At 37.3% G+C, this 25,515-nt stretch overlaps 1 protein-coding gene across 2 annotated transcripts in view; it reads left to right on the forward strand.

Moving 5' to 3' along the window:
- The window catches only part of BTAF1 (B-TFIID TATA-box binding protein associated factor 1), a 44,602-nt gene extending 23,127 nt beyond the window's left edge, over positions 1-21,475 (forward strand). For both annotated transcript variants that reach the window (XM_068139630.1, XM_068139631.1), the window contains 27 exons: positions 518-658; positions 807-931; positions 1,950-2,070; positions 2,147-2,251; positions 2,476-2,625; positions 3,251-3,393; positions 3,562-3,736; positions 4,224-4,427; positions 6,603-7,029; positions 8,248-8,438; positions 9,330-9,483; positions 9,572-9,681; positions 10,694-10,895; positions 11,318-11,466; positions 13,426-13,578; positions 14,039-14,160; positions 14,358-14,525; positions 14,697-14,774; positions 14,853-14,982; positions 15,610-15,751; positions 15,928-16,058; positions 16,513-16,638; positions 17,831-17,983; positions 18,400-18,611; positions 18,767-18,926; positions 19,483-19,653; positions 19,894-21,475. In XM_068139630.1, coding sequence (XP_067995731.1) covers positions 518-658; positions 807-931; positions 1,950-2,070; positions 2,147-2,251; positions 2,476-2,625; positions 3,251-3,393; positions 3,562-3,736; positions 4,224-4,427; positions 6,603-7,029; positions 8,248-8,438; positions 9,330-9,483; positions 9,572-9,681; positions 10,694-10,895; positions 11,318-11,466; positions 13,426-13,578; positions 14,039-14,160; positions 14,358-14,525; positions 14,697-14,774; positions 14,853-14,982; positions 15,610-15,751; positions 15,928-16,058; positions 16,513-16,638; positions 17,831-17,983; positions 18,400-18,611; positions 18,767-18,926; positions 19,483-19,653; positions 19,894-20,040 — 4,290 coding nt within the window. In that variant the 3' untranslated portion in view covers positions 20,041-21,475. The remainder of the gene's footprint in view (positions 1-517; positions 659-806; positions 932-1,949; positions 2,071-2,146; positions 2,252-2,475; positions 2,626-3,250; positions 3,394-3,561; positions 3,737-4,223; positions 4,428-6,602; positions 7,030-8,247; positions 8,439-9,329; positions 9,484-9,571; positions 9,682-10,693; positions 10,896-11,317; positions 11,467-13,425; positions 13,579-14,038; positions 14,161-14,357; positions 14,526-14,696; positions 14,775-14,852; positions 14,983-15,609; positions 15,752-15,927; positions 16,059-16,512; positions 16,639-17,830; positions 17,984-18,399; positions 18,612-18,766; positions 18,927-19,482; positions 19,654-19,893) is intronic.
- The last annotated feature ends 4,040 nt before the right edge of the window (positions 21,476-25,515 follow it).

Genomic DNA, 25,515 nt, shown 5'->3' on the forward strand with positions numbered 1-25,515 from the left:
CAGAGAGCTTTGGAATAAGCTCTGCTCAAAATAGAGGATGTGGCTGAACATTAGATGGGTATGATAAGATATGATAAAGCAAGCTTGCTTTCATGTGGGATACAAGATGTGTGACTGCATTTTATAGGCTGCAGAAATCTGCAAGCATATAGCAAAGTTGCACTATTGTACTTGGTAAGTTACTTGCACAAAGTATTTTAAATTGAGGCTATACTTGCTTGGTTTCGATGCTTTCGTGTGTGAGGTTAGCAGAGATGAGTACTGCAAGAGGTTTAGTCTGTTTGTAGTTGTGTGCAAACGCTTGAGTTTTGTTTGCACCAAAACTGAGCAGAGCTACAGTTCTTTCAAATCTCTAACTTAGTTTTACTTCATGAATGGTACTTAAAATATTTAGATTATAATCTTGGACCTGTAGCTTCTGTTTTATGTAACAGATTTATTCACACACTTAGAATACATCTTAGTTTGGGTATTATATGCTTTTTAAGTTTAAAAATGCTTTTGGTCCTTTTGGCAGGATATGATCAACACTTTACTGCCTAAAGTGTTGCCTGCAATAATTGAAGGTCTCCAAGATCTAGATGATGATGTCCGAGCTGTTGCTGCAGCATCTTTAGTACCAGTAGTAGAAAGTCTGGTCCAACTTCAGTCTCAGAAGGTGATTGAATTACTGTTTTCTGTCAGTTCTGATTGAAAAGTTCACTTTTGGTCAGAGTAAAGAAAGTAAGACTTGGTTTTTCTCCCCTCCTCCCCCCCCCTTTTTTTTTTTTTACTTCAATGATAACCTCTTTTGTTTATTTGTGTAGGTGCCTTTTATTCTTAATACATTGTGGGATGCACTTCTGGAGTTGGATGACTTGACAGCTTCCACAAATAGTATCATGATCCTTCTTTCTTCCCTTCTGACTTATCCTCAGGTCCGCAAATGCAGGTAACTTTTAAATTGTTATTGCTTCAATATTGCAGGTTTGGCTGTCCAGTTATTTTCAAATTGAAATAATTACAGTTGCTTTCAAAACATATGCCAAAGAGATACTTGATTTAAATTTTAATTTTGGTCTTGCTTTTCCTTTAAGTGGTTAATACAGGTCTTCTAATTTAGTTACATTAGTAAAAGGCAACAAAACAGTTAGAAGGTACTAGGCATTGTTTATATATTATTTCCACATAACCCCCACCTTCATTCATCTTGGGCATCTTAATAAAGGTTATTGGTTCCATTTATATGGTGGTCTACCCACAAACTCCTTGTTTCTGTGCATTTAGTTGACAAACTCCAAACAAGAGAGCAAACTGTATGTTCAAGCACATGTATGTACATGTACATGTAAAGCACATGTATGCACATGCATTTACAGTAGATGCTTTCCACATCTTAATCCTATATGATTGTCACTGCTGAAGCTGGTTTTCACCCAAATCCAAAAGTAACTAGTGCCCTCTTTAATTCAGTGCGTACTATTTGTATCAGTTGATGTGCAAGTTCAAACTCATAAGATCCAAGCCTGGTTTTAATTATTTCTAAACTGATAAATCATAGAACCGATTTGGTTGGAAAAGTCCTTTAAGATCATAGTGAGTCCAAAATGCCTAATAATAAATTCAAAATAAAACCCTAGCTTTTTTCTGAACAGTTGGAACAAACCCCAAAGTATAATCTGGGAAACGGTGCAATAAAAGTAAATGCCTGAGTCAACTAGTTCTTTACTGTTTGGGTTTTTTTGTGGGTTTTTTTTGATGTTATATTTTCCTGACAGAAAATACTAGCTCGAACTGTTTTAAATGTTTAAGCTTCACTTAAAACCACCAAGCACTATCCAATAATACTTTTGGTTTTTAAAAGCTTTCTTTTGACTGAAGTTTTCTAACTGGGAATAAAATTAACTTAGCTTTGTGTGTTGTTTTTTTTCCCCCTATCACTACCTCTACATCTCACCTTCACATACTAGTATTCAGCAGTCACTCACAGTTTTGGTCCCACGTGTGTGGCCGTTCTTGCATCATACTATATCTTCTGTGAGAAAAGCAGCACTGGAAACGTTATTCACACTGCTGTCTACCCAAGACCAGGTAAGAATTAGAGCTAATATTGTTTTACTGTGATACATACAGGAACCTGCTTGATCATATGATATCCTTGTTTCAGAGCTCTTCAACATGGCTAACTCCAATTCTCCCAGACATGCTGAGGCACATATTTCAATTTTGTATCTTAGAAAGCAACCAAGAAATTCTGGATCTTATTCACAAGGTATTTGCATGACAAATGACTGACGCATACGGTGGTTTTGTGTCCTGTTCTCTCATATCCTTTGCACCTCTGTGAAGATGAATAATAGTGTTCATGTTAGTTATTTTGTAGTTAACCTATGTGATGCTTTACTGTGGACTGAAGGATGGTTTCTACAGTCCATTAGCACATATATGGTCTTACAAAGACCACATACGTGATCTCCCCAATGTTTCTCTCCCAAGGTATGGCTGGAACTGTTAAACAAGGCATCTGTACAGTATGTGGTTGCAGCTGCTTGTCCATGGATGGGAGCCTGGCTCTGCTTAATGATGCAGCCATCTCATTTACCCATTGACTTAAACATGTTGCTAGAAGTAAAACCCAGATCAAAAGTAAGTGAAACTGTTGTGGAGAAAGCAGGAGAATGATGAACTGTATATAAAGATGCTTTTTAAAGGCACTAGAGAGGAGTGGTGGTGCCTTCCTATAACTCTAACCTGTTTTACAAACCTCAAGTCTGTAGAGCAAAATAGTTCTAGTCAGGTTATCTGTGAAAATTCAAAGTTCTGTCATGTAGCATGCCCCCTGTGAATATGAAAGTCTTTATTTACATGGTTCCGAAAACATCTGCTTGCAGGGCTGAGTGAAGTCTGAAAGCACTGTATTATTTCTTAAAACATGCTGAAAGAGATTTCCTTTTTCTTCTGTGCGGACTCAGTTTATCAGCTACATTGAGAATTAGTTTTAATATTGTAGTTATATTATCATACACTTAATTTGATAATTATAATACATTTAATATCATAATATCATACATTTTAATAGGATCATAGAGTACTATTACCAGAGAGCTGACTTACACTGACTAACTACTTCTAAAAGTGTTAACCAAGAAATGTTCTGACCTAGTCCAATTTTTGCAGGGTATGATGGTTACTGTAAATGTTACTGAATATTAATTCATGTTTTATATTACAAGCATGTTAACTTTCAACCTCTTGTAACTTCTTTCCATAGGAAAAGGCAGGTGCTAAACTGCGTCAAGGTCAAACCCAGAATAAGGAAGTGATTCAGGAATATATTGCTGGGGCAGACAGCATTGCAGAAGATCCAGCAACAAGGGATTATGTTGTCATGCGAGCTCGGATGATGGCAGCAAAGTCAGTTGACTGGAAATCTTAAAATATTTTGAAGCCATTTATCTCTTTTGTTGCATGGTGCTTTTGCCAAAATCTGATTACGTAGACTTTTTTGGCATCTTCATTTCATATCATCAATTACAGAGTAATTGGTAGCATTGAAGTGACTGTTCTTTTTCCTTTTGTCAGGTTGCTGGGAGCACTTTGTTGCTGCATTTGTGACCCAGGTGTAAATACTGTTACTCAAGAAATAAAGCCAGCTGAATCATTAGCTCAGCTACTGCTCTTCCACTTGAATTCTAAATCTGCCTTGCAGAGGATTAGCGTTGCATTAGTAATCTGTGAGTGGGCAGCCTTGCAAAAGGTAGGATGTTTCTGCAGCAAAAAATAAATTTTACTTACTATCTTAATCCACAGCTTGTTGTCTGCTACTTAGCTTGAAATAAAACGTCAGTTGATAAGCTAAAATAATATTTATATCTCTAAATACTAAAGTCTTGGTTGTTAGACCATGGAGGAATACATTGCTTGGCAGCTAAATGCCAACTGTCAGAACTACGAAACAGCAAATATAGTCACATTTCTTCTACAAATGTCTGTTCTCAAGATACATACTATCTAAGGTCAGTGCTTTCTTTTAACATTATTGTCTTCCCTGTATTCGTTATCACTCCTGTGCTAGTCCCAGACTGAAGGTTTTGTTCACAATCTTTAATATTCTGGATTACAAATGTTAATGGTCCCTCTGGAAACTGTAGTTTTGTAGCTAAATTGTGCTGTTTAGTGCCCAAAGCTAAACAAAAGAAATAGTGATTACTCAGAAATACAAATTCTGTCTTTTCCTGTTACAGGAGTGTAGAACTGTGGCAGTTTGTGTGCAGCCTCGTTTACTTGGGGTTCTTTCTGAACATCTATATTACGATGAAATTGCTGTTCCCTTTACACGAATGCAGAATGAATGTAAACAACTCATCTCATTGCTAGCTGATGCACACATTGACATTGGAAACAGAGTAAACTGCAGTGTATTTACAATAGATCAAGCTAATGAGCTGGTAAGTAGATGCATGCCTGCCCTTCTTCCAAATCTGTTCTCATTGTATTGAAATACATCTTCACCATAATTATTGCACAAATAGTAACTTCAGAAATGACGTTGTGACTTTACACATTCTTTGACATAAGATATGTGATAAGTAGTTACTTCTGCAGTGTTTACAGACTGTCAAAAATTGAGTGGTATGTAAGGTAGATACTTAGAAGAGGAAAGATAACAGTGGTTTTATTCCAGGTGTAAATTCACTAGTGAAACATACACAGAAGAACACAAAGCATGCTGGAATTCCTTCAAAATCACTGTCAAAAGACTCATAAATAAACTGTGTAAATTCTAGACTTTTTCATTCACCTCTTGGTCACCCAGCACATGTTTTAAAATATGTTTTTCCCATCTGTTCAATTGTTTTATATATTTAAGTCTGACAATGTCAGTATTAGATGTGCTAATAAAAGGTAGCTTTTGGTATGAAAAGTTCTGTAAGTAAAAGCAGAGCTGATAATGTTGAAGTCAACAAATTAAAAGGTTTTTCTTCCAAGCCCAAACCGATCTCTTAAGCAGTGAGAAAGATGAGTATGGGCAGATGAAGTAGGATATAAATGAAGTGCTTGTGGATTTGAGAGCCTGCAAAATAAAAGGGGAGTTTACATACTCTTCCAAATTTGGTCCTGTATCTGCCAGGTATATTCAGATATTTAACAATACATTAGCATGTGACAGAAATGATGGAGAGTGTGATCTAAATGTGGGAAGGGACAGGTGTGTAGATTTGGGTGGATAAAGGAATGGTGATGCATGTGGTGCAACTTGGGTTGGGGGAGGAAGGAGATCAGAATCCTGGATGTATTTGTGTACACAACTGAGATGCTGAGAATAAGGACAAGCGAAGGCTTTAGTCAGTATGATTACAACCATGATGACTGGAACATGATGGATCTTGAAATTCTCAGATGGTAATATTTATGTAGGAATATGCAGTAGTTTAACTTGGAAATTTAAACATATCTTTAAAGTTATGGGCTGAGGGAATTTTGGCAGTGAGTCTGATTGTGGCTATCATCTACAGTGGTATAAAATCCCAAGGTAAAGCCACATAAATCATGTGAGTTCATCGTCTTAAGTACAGTTTTCATATGTCTTAGCTGACGACTCTTGAGTCTAGTAATAGGGCTGCTTGACCAATGTGTTGTGGTTTTGTTGTGGTTTTTTTTTTTCAAAAGAGCCATTTTGGATTAAAAGACTCATTCCATAACTATTTGCTGTTTTCTATGGCTGTCTTCTGCACTCTTTTCAGCTCTTTGTTTTCCTGAAATACTGACACCAAACCTACTCTGCACTGTAATATGGGACTTCACACGTAGCAAACCCCTGTGCTTTTCCTTGGTATTTTGCACCCTTTGGCCATTCCAGTCATCAAGGTCATACAGAGTAAACTTGAGGTATCTGTACAATGAAGCAGTCTGGTAGTTGAAAGACTTCACCTAAACATTTCAGAGTAAAAGGCAAAACCCAACAGAAAAATAATGCCCCCATCAGACTAATACTTTCCATAGCCATCATTGTTCCTGTGCTTAGGAGCGTAACTGTCCTAGCAGTAGAATAGGCTCAGCATTTCCAGGATTGCACATTTCTTTTAATCTGTTTCTTGTGCGAAGATTTAAGCAACAGTAGCTAGCCACTTGTAAGTGGGGGAGGATATGGCAAGTCCTGTAACTACTGTGTTTTTCTGACTTGGATTGGTTTTTCTTATCCCAGTCCCTTCCCTCAGAAGAAAATCAGTTTAGAGACAACCTCCTACATGGGACCTTGCACATACTTGCTTTCTGGTCTCACACAGCATGTTCATAGTGCGTTCTCCATTGCTTGTCTGTCACATGCTTACATATTGCCAAACTATTTGGAAATATTTGGCAGATACAGAACAAACTAAATTTAGAGGAGTATGTAAACTCCTCTTTTAGATTTTGGAATCTGGACTTGAAATTTTCCCTAATAGTGCAGTTCAAGATTCGAGAAACTACATTTTAGACCTTTTCCTGCTGTTTGCTGGGAAAATGGAGATATTAATACCTTATCAAGTGACATTTTTGCCATGAAAATCATGTTTGTCATAGGAAGTCCCATTTTACAGTAAATGAAACGTATTTGTAAGTCTGTTCCTCCTTTTTCATAGGTTACTTCAGTTTTCAATGAAGTGACATCATCCTTTTCTTTGAATCCTAAAACTCTACAACAGTTGGACAGCAAACGACAACAAGTCCAAATAACTGTTACAGAAACTAATCAAGAATGGCAAGTGCTGCACCTGCGAGTCCATACATTTGCTGCATGTGCAGTTGTGAACTTGCAGCAACTTCCAGAAAAACTAAATCCTGTCATAAAACCCTTAATGGAAGCTATCAAAAAAGAGGAGAATACGCTTGTACAAAACTATGTGGCTTCGTGTATAGCAAAGTTACTTCAGCAGTGTACAACAAGGTCTCCTTGTCCCAACTCAAAAATTATAAAAAATCTCTGCAACTCCCTCTGTGTGGATCCACATCTCACCCCACTAGCAGCATGTCCTGCACAGCCTCAGAGCAGCAGTGAAAACTCAAAAGGTATGATATCTAAGACTGCCAGGATTCTTGAAACGTGTCTGTACTTGTCTCTGAACTGTTAAAATGTGTTTGAGTCAATCTTGGTTTCAGTGTTCTTAAAATGCCAGCAACTAAGTCTTCATTTCTTAGTAATTATTTCATTTAGGTATCTTAAACTACACACTCTGTGCAACTAATGATTGTGCAGAGTTTTCAGGAAAATTCATGTATAAAAGACCTTATTTCCATTTTCAGTTATTTACTGAGGTTTAATTATTAACCACTTTTGATCACATTTCATTTACTTATGTTACAAAGTTTTCAGTTGAATAAGTATGGAAATCAGAGTAGCAGTTATACCTGGACATGGCCAAGAAGTGGACTTGTGTGAACTTCATGAAGCTCAACAGCAAGGTCCAGGCACATGGGTCAGGGCAATCCCTGATTTCAGTACTGGGGGATGATGGGATTGAGAGCAGCTGTGCAGAGAAGGACTTGGGGGTACTGGTGAATGAAAAGTTGGACATGAGCCAGTAAGGTGCACTTGCAGCCCAGAAAATCCTTTACAAATGAGCAAATAAGCCTGTGCCACACTGTGGTCATGGTTTTTCTTTAAATGACTGTCCCTTGCTAGAAATGTATAGATTGAAAGAACAACACAAATTAAGACCTTAATACTCTCAAAGATTCTAGACTGCTTCAAGGTTTGATCATTATACTTTTTTTTTTTTTGTTTTGTTAATGAATGTGACCTCCATCTTGAAGTAGAATAACAATTAAGCTGATTAGGTAAAGAAGAAACATCAACAAAGCCAAAAATACTGATGGCATCTGCTGTTATATCATGGTAGGAGTCTTGAAGTGTTTGTAAAGGACATGCAGTGTAAGTTTGTTTCAACTTTGAACATAATGTGTTGGTTTATATGAAAGAAGAAAAATGGCAAAACCAATTCTGTAAGCTTTTCACAATTGACTGAAGTTTTGTTATTTGTGTTTGCTGTTGAATAAGACTTTTTGGAGCAGTTTGTACACTTCAGTTTTCATGCCGATTTTGTAATGTGCCCTTAACAGAATAACTCTGTACTTTTAAGTTGTGTTGTTTTTATTTAATCGAGGGCAATAACATGGTTTTTTTAAAGCATGTTGAGATCTGCAGATCCCTTTTAGGTAGCTATCACTTCCACGTATGTTTTAAACTGCAGTTTAAATTGTTGTTGGCTATTCTTTCTTTTCCTTTAGGGCCCAACTCTGATAAAGATGGGATGCATCATACAGTTACTAAGCACAGGGGAATAATTACATTGTACAGACATCAGAAAGCTGCTTTTGCCATCACAAGTCGACGAGGTCCCACTCCAAAAGCTCCAAAAGCCCCAATTGCAGATCTCCCTACTGGCAGTAGTGGAAGCATTCCCACAGAACTTGATGAGGTAAACTGCAAAAGCACATGTTTGCAACTTACACATCTGCCCCTCCCTTCCATTACTTTGAATTCACAGTAGTTGATAAAATAGAGATGTACTAGATCTTTTCATGGGAGAACAGAGTTGAATAAAATTTTGTGATGCAAGCAGCATATGTTCACTGATGGTGATATTTTAATTCTTTAATGTGTCATTAAGCAAATTAACTTCTGAAATGTTTTATGTTTGGTACAGATAGTTTTTATCTTAATATAAATCCATGCAAATGGTCTTCCCAAAACCTTGCTGTGATGTCCCATTACTCATGTTAGTGTTGGTCTTCTTGATGCACAATAGATATTCCAATGTGTTGGAAAAAGTGTTTGAAATGTGACAGACTTCAGGATGTACATGTGGCTTCCACACTTGATTACTACCTCTTGGGTTTTTTTATGTTCATATAAAACTTAAGCATGTTTTAGTAAGATCCTAGGCAGGACTCATTCCTAAAAAGGGTTATGGATTTTGTTCTTAATTGTTAAAGTGATTTTTATCAATTCCACTTTCAGAAGAGAGTGAGAGCAAGAGATGGGTTTAATAATAAATGCATTTGGGAAGTCTTGCTAGCATGTTACTGTTCTTGGTGTCCCTATATTGGCAATATCTGAGTTTCTGAAACTGGAGCCACTTGGAAAACCTCTTGCTGAAATGGGCCTGTGTCACCAAAAGACAGATTTCTGAATGTATAGAATTTAAATAATCTGTCATAATTTTTTTTCAATTTTCCCTGTATGAAGTACATCACTTAGATGTGGGTAGCTATTAACACAGAATTTAATGCCTATATAACAATGGGAGTCTCTTTGAAAATAGTTATTCTTGAATGTCCCCTTACTACTTTAAATTGTTTAATTCTAGGCTCAGAAACCCTATGTTGTACAGAGAAGAGGAGCTGAATTTGCCTTATCTACTATAGCTAAACATTTTGGTGCTGAAATGGCAACAGGATTGCCACATCTCTGGGATGCTATGGTTGGTTCATTAAGGAACAACATTCACATAAATAATTTTGGTAATTACACTTCTGGTTTAAGCTGGAGGGGCTGGTAGGGTGGGGGCAGTATGTCAGTCTTAAACTGAAAGCTTTTGTGTTTTAACAGATCGGAAGTCCTTACTGGAAAAAGGAGATGCTCCTGCCCAAGAGCTAGTAAATTCTTTGCAGGTGTTTGAAACAACAGCAGCTTCAATGGATATTCAGCTACATCCTCTGGTAATCATTTCAGTCTGTTCTTTGCTACTGTTTTAAATCTTTCTTCCTTAAAGGCTTTTTTCTTTTTTTTTTCCCTAGATGTTGCTCTAGTTTTGCTCAACTGGTGTTTTTATTCACTTGCTAGCCTGCCTGTTCTTCAAGTCCCATATCCTAGTCTTGATAAAGTGAAGATAGAAGCTTCTGTCTTCAGCAGCTGTTAGATTTTTAAAGCCATTTTTTTTCCTGTGTCCTATGTGATGTTAAATTCTGTATTTGTTTATATAAGCTGTAGAATAAACTACAAAAGCAAACACCAATATTTCTGCTATTTTATTACATTGAAATCAGCATCTCAGCTCTCCTTTAATTTAATTCCAGATTTCCTAAACCTGGAAAACAGACTGGTAATAAGGCTGATAATACAATGTCTTCTCTTTGTTAATTAAGTACAGATAAAAAATGTTATGCTTCCTGAAATGGGTTCACTCCTTATAGAGTGATGTGTAGTGTATGTGGCCACAGTGAGAGAAAGATGATATTAAAGACGGTACAGTTTACTGCCTGACTACCATGTAACAGGCTGAAGGAGGTTGTCAGGCTTCCTGTTCAGAGAATGCAAAAACTGTGAGAGGCTTCAGTTTACTCCCAAGTAGCTAGGATTTGATTAGTTGTTAAAGTTGCTGTGTTTTATCTTTGTATCTGTATTTAAGCTTTTTTTTTTTAAGGTTTTAAATACTTCGTACTGTATGTTATCAGTGTGAAACACTTCCTTCATTGCCAATTTTCATTTTGACTAAAATGCTGAATGTTTTGTTACTCTGGATTTTAACTGTACTGGGAAGTATGCTTGTTCAAAGTTCAGTTGTTTCTTTTCTTCTGAAATGATGGCTCAGTTTTGAGCAATTAGATCTTGTGAAAGAGACATTTCAAGCATTCCTTGGGAGGCAACAGTGACTTAAAACCAATTTACTTCAGAATACCTCAGTAATTTGTTTATAATTCATACTAACCTTTCCTCTCCCCTTCTATTCAGTTAATACAGCATTTGCCTCATCTTTATATGTGCCTTCAACATCCCAGCACTGCAGTGAGACACATGGCTGCTCGTTGTGTAGGTGTTATGAGCAAAATAGCTACCATGGAAACAATGAATATCTTTCTAGAGAAAGTTCTGCCATGGTTGGGAGCAATAGATGACAATACCAAGCAAGAAGGTGCAATTGAAGCACTTGCATGTATCCTTACTTGAGCATTCAAAAATGTAGGAACTTCTTTGCAGTTATGTACTTTGGGAAAACAAACACTGTTACCTGAAAAAAATGGAGAGAAGGACTGAAATAATAGATAACAGATTAAGCTCTTTTCCTCCTGTAGACAAGAAAAAGATAAAATCAAGACAACAAAAATGAAACTTCTATCAAATGAAGTTTTGGCAGAGTTAATTGGTTTTCTCAAACCATGGAATTCACTGGGCTAGATGTGACTGTGTAGAGTCAAACTTTTCTCCCCTCCCACTTGCTTTGTTAGAAGAACTCTTGTTCATCTGAATGTAATTTATTAATTACTTTTACTTATTTGAGTGTAAAATTTGCCAGGTTTATATTGATGTCACACAGTTCTGAACTGGTAAAATTTATTTCCTTAATAACTGGTCCAGGTGTAATGGAGCAGTTGGATGTTGGTATTGTTCCATACATTGTTCTTCTAGTGGTTCCAGTTCTGGGTAGAATGAGTGATCAGACAAACAGTGTACGTTTTATGGCTACTCAGTGCTTTGCAACTCTAATTAGACTAATGCCTCTTGAGGTAAGTTCAAGTTGTAAGTATACAGAGTATGTGAACTGTTCTGTAGCCATCTTTTCACCATCTCTGAAGTCCAAGCTTCTGACTTCTCAAACACTGATAAGTAACTACTTTTTATAGATTTTGAGTCCATATCAAATAAATTATACCCTCCTTTAGAGTGTGGAATGGATAAAATTGGACCCTTTGCTAGCAATTTTCTAAATTAACGTTAAATTGAAAATTTCTTCACGAGAAACTAATTTCACTTGTGTACATGAAGTTAGTGTATATTCAAGAAATTTTGTGTGTAATGCTACTTTTGCTTTTGGCTCAAAAGTCTTAGGAGTCACATGAGTGCTCTGCCTTCCTATGTGTGGTGTTGTGTGTGTGGTTAAGGGAAATGCATTAAAAAATACAGCTTTGGAAATAACGTATTATGATCCAGTAGTGTTTAATCAGCACAGATTTCCTTCAGCTTTTCACTCCTCCTACAACTTGCATACCTCAGACAGTTGCTAATATTGCACTTCAAGGACTACAGGGCTTCTAAGTAACTTATTTTTCACCACCAGATGGTAACAGAAGACAGTTTAGCATTTGTTTGCATATGTCTAATTTTTGAAAAAGGGGAAAACTAACCAAACAAAACCAACAATTTAATGGTTTTGGTATCTTTTGTCTCTCTTTTTTTTTTTTTCCATTTATCATGATGGAACTTTAGAATCTGATAACTAGCAATCTGCCTTAACTGGAGCACTGAATTTCTGTATGCTTATACTGAAATGTTGAGAGAGTTGAAAGTGAGCAAAGTAGAAATAAATTTCTGGCATGCTGCTCTTTATTCCAGTGACATTTGCACCAGTGCCTTTCTTCATATGCATTTAAATACAGTCCTATGGAATACATGTAGCTTAGAGTTGTTTGGTCTAGGTTGATTTTTTTTAAGGCTATTTTAATAGAATTTAGTGAGCATCTCTTAAAAATCTAAAATATCACTTTATTAATTTTATATACATTTATGATCAGTTCATGTTTCTTCTTTCTGTAGTTAGTCCCAAGAGAGTTCTCGAGTTTCTTCTCCATTTAAGGAGGTTCCATATCATCAGATACTGAACTATATTATATATCCAAATTTAGAAATATGCAAAGTTAAAGGAGATAAAAAAAATTAGATAAAATACCAGTACTGGTGTGAGACAGCCTTTTGAATGCTACCAGTTTTAAATGTTAGGGCAAACAAGGAGTTCAACTTGATAGCTGTAGAGGGGTTGGAGTTATCTCAGTGGAAAAAGTGAAGGGTAGATTGATAGGACTAGGAAAATAAATGTCTTCTGGGCTTTGAAGTCAAGCTGATTAAAGATGGTGGTGACTCAAAAGATAAGTTCAATGATGGAAATTATCAGTGCCTCTTCTGTTACTGTGTATTACTAGCAAGAAAGTATGTCTGAACATATTTAGTCCTCATACCGCTTCTTTGGGCTTCTGCTTAGTATGAGGAGTACTTAGGAAGTCACAATCTGCTGCTAAAAACCTAGAGGGGTTAGGTTTTTTGTTTTCCTGCTGCTTAGAGTCATCCTATGGATTTCAGTATTACTTCAGATCCAATTCAACTAACATCTTTAAGAGAAAAATCCATCTACCTTTGAATGGTAGATTGTAGCTAAGGAGAATTGATTGTCAGATAAACTTCTGATTAGAGGCAGAATAGCTAAGTCTTTGAAATCTTGGGAGCGTGATCAGGATTTTCCGTCTTCTATGCAGTTGTATATAGCTTTTCAGTATGTCTTACTCACCCTGCTACCCTGGGTGAGTTGATTTGCAAGGTATCAAACAAGTATATAGCACTGAGTTTGGATTTATACAGTTGAGAGGACTGCAGATCTTTGCCATCTGTTTAAAACATCTGTACTTTCTTTCTTACTGTCTGTGACAATTAAGTGCTGTAGCCTTTACATAGCTTCTTTATAAACATTATCCTAGGCTGGTATCCCAGATCCACCAAACATGTCTGAAGAATTAATCCGAATGAAAGCTAAAGAACGTCATTTTCTGGAGCAATTACTGGATGGAAAAAAACTGGAAAACTACAAAATTCCAGTACCAATCAAAGCAGAGCTCAGAAAATATCAGCAGGTAATAGGAGTTACTCAAGTGCTGAGGTTTTCTTGCTTGTGAGGTTTTTGTTTGATGTGATTTGGTGGTGGTGGTGTTTGATCTGTTTTTAGCTGTGCAGTGTGTATCTTGGACTCTTGGGTAATAGAACAAATTATGTAATGTGTAACATTTATACTGGTTTTCTTCTAATCATTTTTTTTTCACTACTCTCTAGGTTCTGTCATTTTTGTCAGGGCCAGTGGGCTGTGCCTTGCTCAGGCTGGCAGCTCACCATTGCAATGCCAGACCTTGTACTGTTTGGTCATTTATGTTTCTGTCTTTATTCCCTTCTGCTTTGAGTGAATGGGCTGTAGCCGATCGTGGGAAACAAACTCATTGTTTGGCAGTGATGCATGATAGAACATACAGATGCTTGAACTGAATCTTCACTAGCAAAAGCCCATTTTGACTTCTAAGACACTCTCTTTTCTGATTTCAGGATGGAGTGAACTGGCTGGCATTTCTCAATAAATACAAACTTCATGGAATTCTTTGTGATGACATGGGCTTAGGAAAGACTTTACAATCCATTTGCATTCTTGCAGGTGATCACTGCCTCAGGTGAGCTTAAATAGCATTCTGTTCTAAAGACTGTCATCGTTGGTTGGTTGTTTTTTTATATGATAGTGACTGTAGACATGGTTTTGGGCAACCAGCTATAGGTGGCTTTGCTTGAGCTGGACTAGAGGACCTCCAGAGGTCCCTTCCAACTTCAGCTGTTCAGTTTTTTAAAAAACTTTTTTCTTATATTCTTAAAGGGCTCAGGAATATGCAAGAACAAAACTGGTGGACAGTGTTCCTCTTCCCTCCTTGGTGGTGTGCCCTCCTACACTCACAGGACACTGGGTAGATGAAGTGGGCAAATTTTGCTCAAAAGAGTATCTTAATCCCTTGCACTATACAGGACCTCCCACTGAGAGAGCAAGGTAATTTGCATTTGTGACTTGAGTAAAATACCACAAACAATTCTGCAATTCAGTGTACTACTACCACCGGAGCATAGTTTATAGTCATGGTAAAACTTGAAAACTATAGGGGCTAAGGGTGCTAACATGTGTAAGGAATACTTTAGTTATGATCTTCTCTTTTTTCTTAAGGTTACAACACCAGGTGAAAAGACACAATCTCATAGTGGCTTCATATGATGTTGTAAGAAATGACATTGACTTCTTCAGGTAAGAATTGGTTTGTTTTCTGAGGTTTATAGCTTATCATTTTAAATGGTACTTCAGTCTTATGTTGTTCTTTTCTAGAAATATTAAGTTTAATTACTGCATTCTTGATGAAGGCCATGTAATAAAAAATGGAAAAACAAAGCTTTCAAAAGCAGTAAAACAGCTGACTGCTAACTACAGGATAATTCTTTCTGGGACACCAATCCAGGTAACTGCTTTTATTTTTTCCCATGGAGTTTGGTTAGTAGTAGAAAACAAGCAAAAGAGATCTACTTTGCAGTCTGTTTTATTCAAAGTGTACATTGTGAAAAAACCTTTCATTGCTAGATGCTTGAACCTATGTTGTTTTCTTTTCCCATGCATAAGGGAATGGGTGCAGGATCCGTGGTACTAACAGGGCTTGAAAGTTCACAAGGAGGCTTTGTCTACTACTTGTTCTTTAAGTAGCAGGCAAGGAAAGGGAGAGAGCATTTCCTTATGCCTCTAGTGAAATTAGCAAGAAACAACTCTGACAACTCCAGATTTTGAGCTTCATCCTTAGTGACTTGTCTGGAATATCTCTTGCTAGAGGACTAAGCCCACCATCTCCTGGGGTTTGTTGTCCAGAAGAACCCAGAGTGTGGCTTAACATGTGTTAAAGTGCATGTATAGGTCTTCCTGTAACTAAGGTGGATGTGCAAGAGTCAACAAGTTCCTGTAGCTCAAAAGTGTGTTGAAGTGTTACATTTATAGTGTTTTATAGGCAGTGTTAAATATGTATGGAAATGTTTCTGATAACTTCTGGCCAATCATGACTTTTGAAAAATAACTTAACAAATGTTTCTTTTATGCGCAGAACAACGTCTTAGAGTTGTGGTCGTTGTTTGACTTCCTTATGCCCGGATTTTTGGGTACTGAGCGCCAATTTGCAGCTCGTTATGGCAAACCAATACTGGCAAGTAGAGATGCCCGAAGCTCAAGTAGAGAACAAGAGGCTGGTAAGAATCTAAATGTTCTGTCTTGGTTTTCTTGTTTTGTTCCTTTTAAATGAGAACTGGTAACGAGAAGAGAAGGTGTGATGAGTTCCAGCATAAGAGACTGGGGGGAAGCAGGGCTGAATGTTTGGAAATGTTTATTATTTTCTTTTAAAACCTCCTCCTGTTGTCTTCGTTAGGGGTTCTTGCAATGGAAGCACTGCATCGTCAAGTTCTGCCATTCCTACTAAGAAGAATGAAAGAGGATGTGCTGCAAGATCTTCCACCCAAAATTATTCAAGATTATTACTGTATTCTCAGTCCTCTACAGGTATGCTTAAAAAGTGCCTGGAAACTTAGGGTTTTTTTAGCACCATTAAGACCACAAAAAAAACCACTTCTGTATTCCTGGGTCTGTCTGATGTCAGCTCTGACATTCTCTGGGGCCACTTAACTAAAGGTTTTCCAGTACGTGTTTAAAAGCTGATTTCTTGCATGGCTCCACAAGAACAATATTTAGGCACCTGCAGGGGTTTTGTTGTTATTACTGTTTCTGGTTGGGGTTTGTTTGTTTTGTGGTGGGTTGTTTTGAGTGATTTGTAAGCTGAAGTAAAATAAGATAAACTATGAGAGATTCCACTGTTAGTGTTGACCTTGTGCTCTACATATAAAATGGTTTTATCGATTTATGAGAATTCAACTCAGAACAAGTCTAGAAATTACTTGTTTGTCTGTCTTCTGTTGGGGAAAAATACTCAGTTTCTTGTCTGGGACCTGGTTTACAGGTTCAGCTTTATGAAGATTTTGCCAAGTCTCGTGCCAAATGTGATATTGATGAAACTGTTTCTTCAATTTCACTGAATGAAGAAACTGAAAAACCAAAGCTTAAAGCCACAGGTCATGTCTTTCAGGTACAGATTTCTTCAGTAATTTTTACTACCTAGTTAGTTTATTTCTGGGTTTAATACAAAATTTGAATAGTTAACTTACACATTTGTGGCTAAGTGAAATTTTTAGTTTTGGATCAGGTTGCTGAGAGTATGACGTACAGCTGGTGTGGTTAAACTATGGGTTTGTATCTTAAGTCATATAAAACAGTCTTCTTTTTAATGTGTCCTGCTCAACTGATGCTCAGCTATTTTGTGGATCTTGGATAGTACTCTGTATTAAAAACTGGTCATTGAAAGTGCAAAACCTCAGAGAGAGAGAGAGAGGGGGAACTAATTTTGATCTCATCAACTTTTACACTACAAAATTAAGATTCTACAACATGAGCAAAAATGTTGCCTTAAGGTTAGATCTGAATTTATGAAGGTTCATGTTACAGATTACAGAATTAACCAGGTTGGAAAAGACCATTGAGATCAAGTCCAACCTACCACCCAACACCATTTAATCAATTAAACCATGGCACTAAGTGCCTCATCCAGTCCTATTTTAAACACTTCCAGTGATGGTGACTCCACCACCTCCCTGGGCAGCCCATTCCAATGGCCAATCACTCTTTCTGTGAAGAATTTCTTCCAAACATCCAGCCTAACCCTCCGCTGGTGTAGCTTGAGACTGTCCTCTTGTTCTTACACAATTGCAGATTAAGTCTTGGCTACTTGGAAACAGTCGTTCTCAAAGGCTCTTACTGGCTCCCAAACCTACCTACTGTAACCCACACTCACGTAAAGATGTGAAAAATGGTAGTCTTTGCACTGTTCCTGTAACAGCAAAAAAGATCATTATGCACCTAACAACTATTGGTTACAGTCTGAAATACAAATAGTCTTAATATAATGTGCAACTCTTATTTTTATGAAAATGCACCTCCAGATTGTGGAATGTTGACAGAATAGAATAGGATAGAATTAACCAGGTTGGAAAAGACCTTTGAGGTCATCAAGTCCAATCTCTCATCCAGCACTATCTAATCAACTAAATCATAGCACCAAGCGCCCCATCCAGGCTCTTCCTAAACACTTCCAGTGATGGTGACTCCACCACCTCCCTGGGCAGCCTATTCCAATGGCCAATCACTAATTTTGCTCATTGGTTTTTTTGTAACTACGTTGTTGTTAACCCTTTTTTTGAACTTCATTTCCTGAATAATCGAAGGCATTGCAATACTTACGGAAGCTATGCAACCATCCAGCATTGGTGTTAACAACCCAACATCCAGAATATAAAAGAATTACAGAGCAGCTTGCAGCTCATAATTCATCCCTTCGAGATATCCAACATGCACCTAAGCTGTCTGCTTTAAAACAAGTAAGTTGTATGTTGCGTCTTACATTTCCTAAATGTGTCTCTGCTGACGTTACAATTCAGAAAGTTCTAAGATGAATCATTTTTCATATTGATGAAGCCTTGAAACATACCTTACTTTTACTCTGTTTGATACTACTTATTGTAGAGGAGACTTAGCTTGATAAAGTTAGATTGCATTACGTGCTTCATGTATTGTAAGTAAATCAAAATGAAGAAAATTATGATTCTGTGAGCTCTTAAATTTTGCATAGTTTGACAGTGAAGTCAAGCTTTGCATTGTGTCATTTTACTGTCACTTTTCAACTTCTTTCTATAGTTCTTGTCTTATTTCCCATTTTGAGAGTCCATCAGCATCAATATTTACATGAGATCTGCAATCATTTTGATGATACACTTTAATGCTCTTCTACTTTAAGCTGCTGCTTGACTGTGGTTTGGGGAATGGTGGATCTTCAGAAAGCGGTACAGAAGCTGTTGTGGCCCAGCACAGAGTACTTATCTTCTGTCAACTTAAAAGCATGCTGGATATAGTGGAGCATGACCTTCTCAGACCTCAGTTACCTTCAGTTACTTATTTACGACTAGATGGGAGCATACCTGCTGGTCAGAGGCATTCCATTGTTTCACGGTAAGCATAGCCCTTCATAACCAGTATGAGACCAAGTGTAATGAACTATATTATTTCTATGGCAAAAGTTGTCATTTTGTCTGCCTCAAAGCAGTTGAGGTTCATAAATTAATTATTTAAATGAAATACACCATGTTTAACTTTTTTGTATGCAGGTTTAATAATGATCCATCTATAGATGTTCTTTTGCTCACCACTCACGTTGGTGGATTGGGACTTAACCTAACAGGGGCTGATACGGTAGTATTTGTGGAACATGACTGGAACCCAATGAGAGACCTGCAAGCCATGGATCGGGCACATCGCATTGGGCAGGTGAAAATTCTTTAGTATCATATAAGGTTTTTCTCTTGCTGAACTCCTGTTTCTTTGAATTTGAATTAGGTTGTAGCATGTAATAGTGATGTCTGGGGGTTAGCACCAAGCTTCCATTCGTTTTGCTTTCTTGCAAATATGCCAGATCTTGAAGTATGTACTTCCTTACCCCACCTCCAACTGGGTATACCTTCTCTTCAGTACTTCCTGAGTTGCTGAGGAGAGGCCAGGGAAGAACCATCTTTCAGTGGAGGAAGAGATGCAACTGAGATAAGCAGCCAGGAAAAGCATGACTACTGTTAGTCTCCCTCCACTGCTGTATAAAGCAGTGAATTCTTGACCTTCTGAGTACCGATGCAGTTGCTGGTGCATCTGCTGTATGCTGGTTTAGTCTCATTATTTTTGTCTAACATCAATCAGATTTAACTGAGTACAATTACAGAAGGGTTAACTGCAAGCCAAAGTGATTCCAGACTATCCATGATGAATACTAAAACATTATGCTTTTGTGGATACCTGGTAGCTAAGTGTGCCTTTTTTCCTTTTTTCCCCCCAGAAACGTGTTGTTAATGTATATCGCCTGATAACTAGAGGAACTCTGGAGGAGAAGATCATGGGTCTTCAAAAGTTCAAAATGAATATTGCAAACACAGTGATTAGCCAAGAAAATGCAAGCCTACAAAGCATGGGAACAGAACAGCTTCTTGATCTGTTCACTCTTGACAAGGTAAAGAACCATTTTTACAAAGACCTACTAAAAATAGAGTAAGCTTAGGGAAAAGCTCTGCTTTGAAATACGAAATTTAATCAGACAGACACTTGGAATGATTAATAGTAGACACATCTCTGAAAAACAGGAGGAAGGGAAATTTCCCCAAAAGAATCATGAGGCTTAAAGAGTTTAGTATATTGCTGAGAACATTTTCCTATATATTAATTTTACTTCTTTCGTTTTCATTTTGTGAAGGATGGAAAAACTGAAAAAGCAGATACCTCTACCTCTTCTGGGAAAGCATCAATGAAATCAGTACTCGAAAACCTTGGAGAACTATGGGATCAAGAACAGTATGATACTGAATACAGTCTTGAAAACTTTATGCATTCATTAAAATAACCATCACCTATTTGTAACACAGCTGCTGCTAGTTCACGTATTTTTCTGCTGATATTCAGCAAACTTCAAAGCATATAGTGAACCTTTAGCTTAATGTGTAAATAGACTAATTGAAATTGGAATCTTGAAAAGACTGACACTGAGTAGTGTCACATGTTTCACTGGGGAGTTATTCTGTCTTAAACCTTTGCACTGTATAAAAGAACTTTAAATGTAAACATTGTGAGGTGATTTGAATTTTACTTGTTCTGAGCGGCTGCAAGTTCTTACTTGGTAGAAGAATAAAACAAAGCAAGTTTTTACATAGGTTAACAAGTGTTAATTCTGTTTGAAGTTAAGTCCACCATTATTTCTTTCTGTATCTATAACAGTTTTGTACAGTTGTTTCGTGAGTACTTCAGGTTGTTCAGTGTACATTTTTTCTTTGAAACACAACTTGCTTTTATGGTGTATTAAAAAACCAGTTTTCAACTTAAACTTTTCATTCGGATCATTTCAGATCACCAGAGGCAAAGCCTAGACGCCCTGAAAGTATTAAGTAAAGGGCACTAGGTGTGTGCACCCACCTTTGTATATTGAGTATAAATAAATTCTGCTCTTCAGTCTTTTGACACCATCTTGAGAGAACAGCTGACTTGAACTTTTTAATGTAATGAGCTATATTAAATACAGGTAATGACCTATTTGAGGCCATGTTTGCATCCTATTAGCAAGGGTGCACTTTTTTAATTTATCTATAAGGCTAGAATATAGCCACTTTGAGAGATGCATGTATTCAGTATGTTTCAATCCTATATATTTTTTGTAACTAAAAGAAGAAATGAAATATACAGACAGACATTTTCGAGAAGTAGATTTTACACTGTCTAGGATTCTAAAATCCATGCTCAAGTGACTGTTTACTAAATGGATGCATGATTTAAAGCTTCTTAAAGGAATAGGGAGGACTTTTTTTTTCTTTAGGAGAAAATATGCATAGAAATACCTACATTCAGTTTGAGGGAATAGTTGAAATTGTGTAACAAAGATAGTAAAGGACTTTAATATCAGTGAGTGAGAATGATATGGCTGTATGTTACACAGCTTTTTATAAAAGGGAGGCAGTAGTAAAAGTGTGTTTCTAGATGTGCATATGCACCAGCATGTGCACTTTTTATAAATATTAAATTATAGATAACTTACAGCAGTTGTCTGGATACATAGAATATATGTAAAATATAAAACCTAAGGTTTGTAGCTTGCTGTGTGCTTAAGCATCAGAGCTTAAAAACCATCAGAGACCTCAACAATGTAAAATAAGATTGTTTTAAAACAATATATATAAATCAAGACTGTTCTGCAGCATTGGAGACTAATGTCACATTTCAGTAGTTATGAACTGCCATATTGTAACAATTAGCATTCCATGAAAATAAACAAAACTGGGAATATCTAACTTGTATGTTGTGTATGTCCACTCTTAGTTGTTTTTTTTTCCCTTAGAGAAGATTTCCACTGTAGCTGACTAGGTAAAAAACTAATGCTTTGGGAAATTGGATTACGAGTATTACATTGGTTCATTTCTGCCTTTATACATAGAATATTTTTGCTGTTCTTGCAACTGATACTCCACATGGGAGAGTTGAGATGGGGCTTGTTGTTCTGTTTGCATAGAAATTATAATGCTGGAATACTGGGTTCTTTAAGATAACTAGGTGCAGTAATCTGGTCACAGTGCCCAGAAATAACAAGGTATTTGAATAAAGAAACCTCTTAGTCATAAAACACTGCGTGTGTTTTTCTTCGGAAGTTTTATTAGTTGCAGTGGTTGGAAACTGTTTGTCTCCTGTTGGAAAAGAAATGCACGGCAAAGGACTGCTTTAAACCAGTTATTTATTCTATCGAGGTTGCTATGCAACCACAGTACTCTTAGTGATGGCTTTCTTGCATGTGATATCAAAAAGACTCCTGCACCTGAAAAATGGGAGGGAGCAGAATCTAGAACAATTGTTTCAAGAGTATGATATGTACAGATTGGTCTTAAGTGCTCTGTGAATTAACACTTCAAAAATGGAAACCAGTGGGAACACTGCACTAAGTATATTTTTAAAAAAAGAACACATTTTTAGTTACCCTAATACTGATCTGGGAGCTTTTCTGTGCTTTCCAAGGTAGCAGACCCTTTACCATGATCTGGGCCTGTTAGTGCAGCATTCTCAGCGCAGAAACTGAATTCACTTACAGCAAAATCCAAGCAAGAAATACACTCTTGGAGTGTGCAGCAAATACTCAGCTGAACCAGACCAGGTTCTGAGCTGCAATAAAGGCTGAAATAAAAAGTTCAAAGATATTACAAAGACATCATGTTCTTAGCACCAACCATTTTGCTCTATACCTCTCTTAAACTAAGAATTCAATCTGACTAGTCTGTCTTTCACCATGCAAGTCATCTTTGGAATCTGTTTAGTCAGGAAACTGCTTGCTTTCTGCAAATGTCATTCTGACTTTTGCAGGGCTTTTTTTTAGCTTGATCCCTAATGCTTTTGGAGGTCTTTTTTCCAAGCTTGCTGAAATAAAAATTACACTGAAGATACATTTAGTTTAATTCAAATTAGTTCAAGTTTAGTCATACACTTTAGTCCTTTGTACTAGTTGCTCATTATCTCTAGACAGCTTGTATTTTGCCTTCAAACGATCAGATTTAAAGAAAAGGCTTATGCTTATTATTAGTGGTATCCTTAACTTCACTACCATCCTATGAGTCTCCATGTTACTAAGGCAATTAGTGATATGTATTCATTGCCTCAATTCAGGCAGAAGTAGGGTGACTTAAGTTGTATTAGGAACTGTGGAAAAGTTCAAAGATTAAAACATTTTCACATAATACAGTTTTATTAACTTGCTTATAAACAGCAAATAATGAGGCAGTGTTCAATATAGCTGGGTGTATGTGTTCAAGAGAGAGCTTTAGCATAGGGCTATTTTAAAATCTTCTGATGACCACAGCAATAACTTACTTGTGGCTGGTGCTAAGTTGCTTTGTAATCAAAAGCTTAGAAGCTGCAGTTTTTTCTTTAATCCAGCCCAGACAGGGAGATGCTTTATAGTAAAAATTAATTCACTTTTTAAATCATGTTTAAGCAGGTGACTCCAAGGGCAGCTCTCTGAGGTGATTATTCATCTGAATTCTTTTGGTGTCCTAGTAAAACACATGACCTTTAAATTTGTGTCTGAAACTATATTGGCTCCTTATCTTGTAGTGGCTTCCCTAGTTCTTCAGCATTCTGTACAGCAGGGTTGGACCTATCTGTTCAGTTACACTGTTTAAGGCTAACTCAAATTTGGTAATCAAGCTTTAATTGCTACTCTAAGCAGCAAAAACCAAAGTCAAAACTTGGCTGAAATGAGAGGTTCTGCCTAATAAAGGGAAGTCATGATTGGTGTGAGAGTGACAGAACTATCCTTCTCCAGTACAAGGATGCCATTCCTGGGAGGTGCTCCTGTGAGGACCATGCAGCTCTAACTTCACACTGATGCCTTGCAGAGATCTGAGCAGTAAAAGGTTTGTCTTAGGATCATACTCTGCAAAATAAGGAAATGAAATACTGATCTTACTAAACAAGATTAAGGAGGGACTGCATGTAGTCAAGTTACTTGCACAAGGGAGCTACATTAGGTTCAACTTTTACCTAGAGCTTTCCAGGCAGAGATGCCACTGTACAAGAGGTACGGTTGAGGTGCTTTCACTATGCCTGTGTTTTTTACCCACCACCACACAGGCTACTTGCTCAGTCTTCCATAAAATCAGGCATGATGCTCATACCCTGATTTACCAGCAAGTATACCAGCCACCAAGTCCAGGTTTGAAAATGACACAATTCCAAGAAAAAGGAGGACAACTATCAAAAAAGATACATTTCAAATGCCATTGTTTGAGCTTTCAGGAGAAAGATGTAATCTGCAATATGGTAAGAACTGTAATTTCTGTTTAATGTGAGACATTTTTGTCTTACCTACTGCAGCCCATCCAATTCAGACTCCAGTTGCCTCTCCATGTGCTAACATTGCTATGCCAGCCAAGTGAGGTGCCACCCTCAACCATCAGCACTCAAAAACTGTCATTCCTCACACACTACTGTAATTCTCAAAGTTGGTATACAATTGATCTCATTAAAGTAAGACAGAGGAACATATAGCTGAATGGGATGAGTGGCTGGTTTTCAAAATCCAAAGCTGCTGCATGGATGAACAGTCAAAAATTCTATGAGAAAATTAGCAGATCTGCTGCCTACACAAACAAGGCCAAGACGGAATTTTCATTGACCAGAAAATCCATTTTAGTATATAAATATGTGAAAGACTATATGAACTCTAATGCTAAACTACACCAAATCTTGAATACTTCAAGAAAGAAACAAGCTGAAAAAACCAAGGTGATTAACACCAGATAACACTAAGGAACTCAGTCTTGGGTTTAGGGACTTTGTTAGGTTGTCTTTCCCTCCCTCAAACTTCCAAAAAGTCAAAACTTGTGCTATTTTCTTAGCTCTGTCATGTGGATAGCTAATTTAAGTGTTGGGTATCTGTCATTAATTTTGCACTAAGTCAACAAACATAGGATCCTACAGATGACCATAGAATCACAGAATGATAGGGGTTGGAAGGGACCTCTGAAGATCAAGTCCAACCCCTCTGCCATAGCAGAATCACCTAGTGCAGGTCACGCAGGAATGCATCCAGATGAGTCCTGAAGATTCTCCAAAGAAGGAGACTCCACAACATCTCTGGGCAGCCTGCTCCAGTGCTCCATCACCCTTACAGTAAAGTTTCTCCTCATTTGAGGTGGAATTTCCTGTATTCTAGTTTGCATGATGACTTGCAATATTTTCTTTTGAAGTAAAATTCAGACTAGGATTTGCCAAGTTGTGAGAGGAAAATTCCACATGTTAAGGAAAATGTTTACTGCTCAATTTCCCTTTTTAGATGAGGGAAGAAATCTGATCCAGAAAGCAGCAACCTCAAACCTCAGGTGCAAAAACAGCAGGAAAAGTAGGGAAAGATGAAGTGCAGAAATGAGGCGAAAGGAAGAATAATAGGCTGCATACTGCCAAAGGGCTGTTGCATGAACACCACAAACTGAACCAATCTGCAATTCAGAGGCTCAGAAATAGCCAAGCTATCAGATCATGCAGGTCACGTCTCCAATACACTCTGGTTTCAGGGGCCTTTGCAGGGTGAAGCTGCCTTGTCCATGCCAAGTCTGTGCCTGCCAGAGATTTCCCATATGTCAGAGTAATTCTGTTTCATAGCTTATGCAGTCTGGCTGCTTAGATACTCCATCAAGAAAATAGGAAGGCTTATCAGTATACCAGCAGCAACCAGTTCAAGTAGTGAGCTCTGGTATGCTTTTTGCTACTGCTCCTGTGTTACTTCTCTTTGAATAAATACTGTTCTCTCCAGATACACATTTATGTACCCTGTTTCTCATGACTCATG

This window comes from Melanerpes formicivorus, unplaced genomic scaffold, assembly GCF_026170545.1.
Source record: "Melanerpes formicivorus ecotype bairdi unplaced genomic scaffold, bMelFor1.0.p_v2 SCAF_6, whole genome shotgun sequence".
In the NCBI taxonomy this organism is placed as follows: domain Eukaryota; kingdom Metazoa; phylum Chordata; class Aves; order Piciformes; family Picidae; genus Melanerpes; species Melanerpes formicivorus.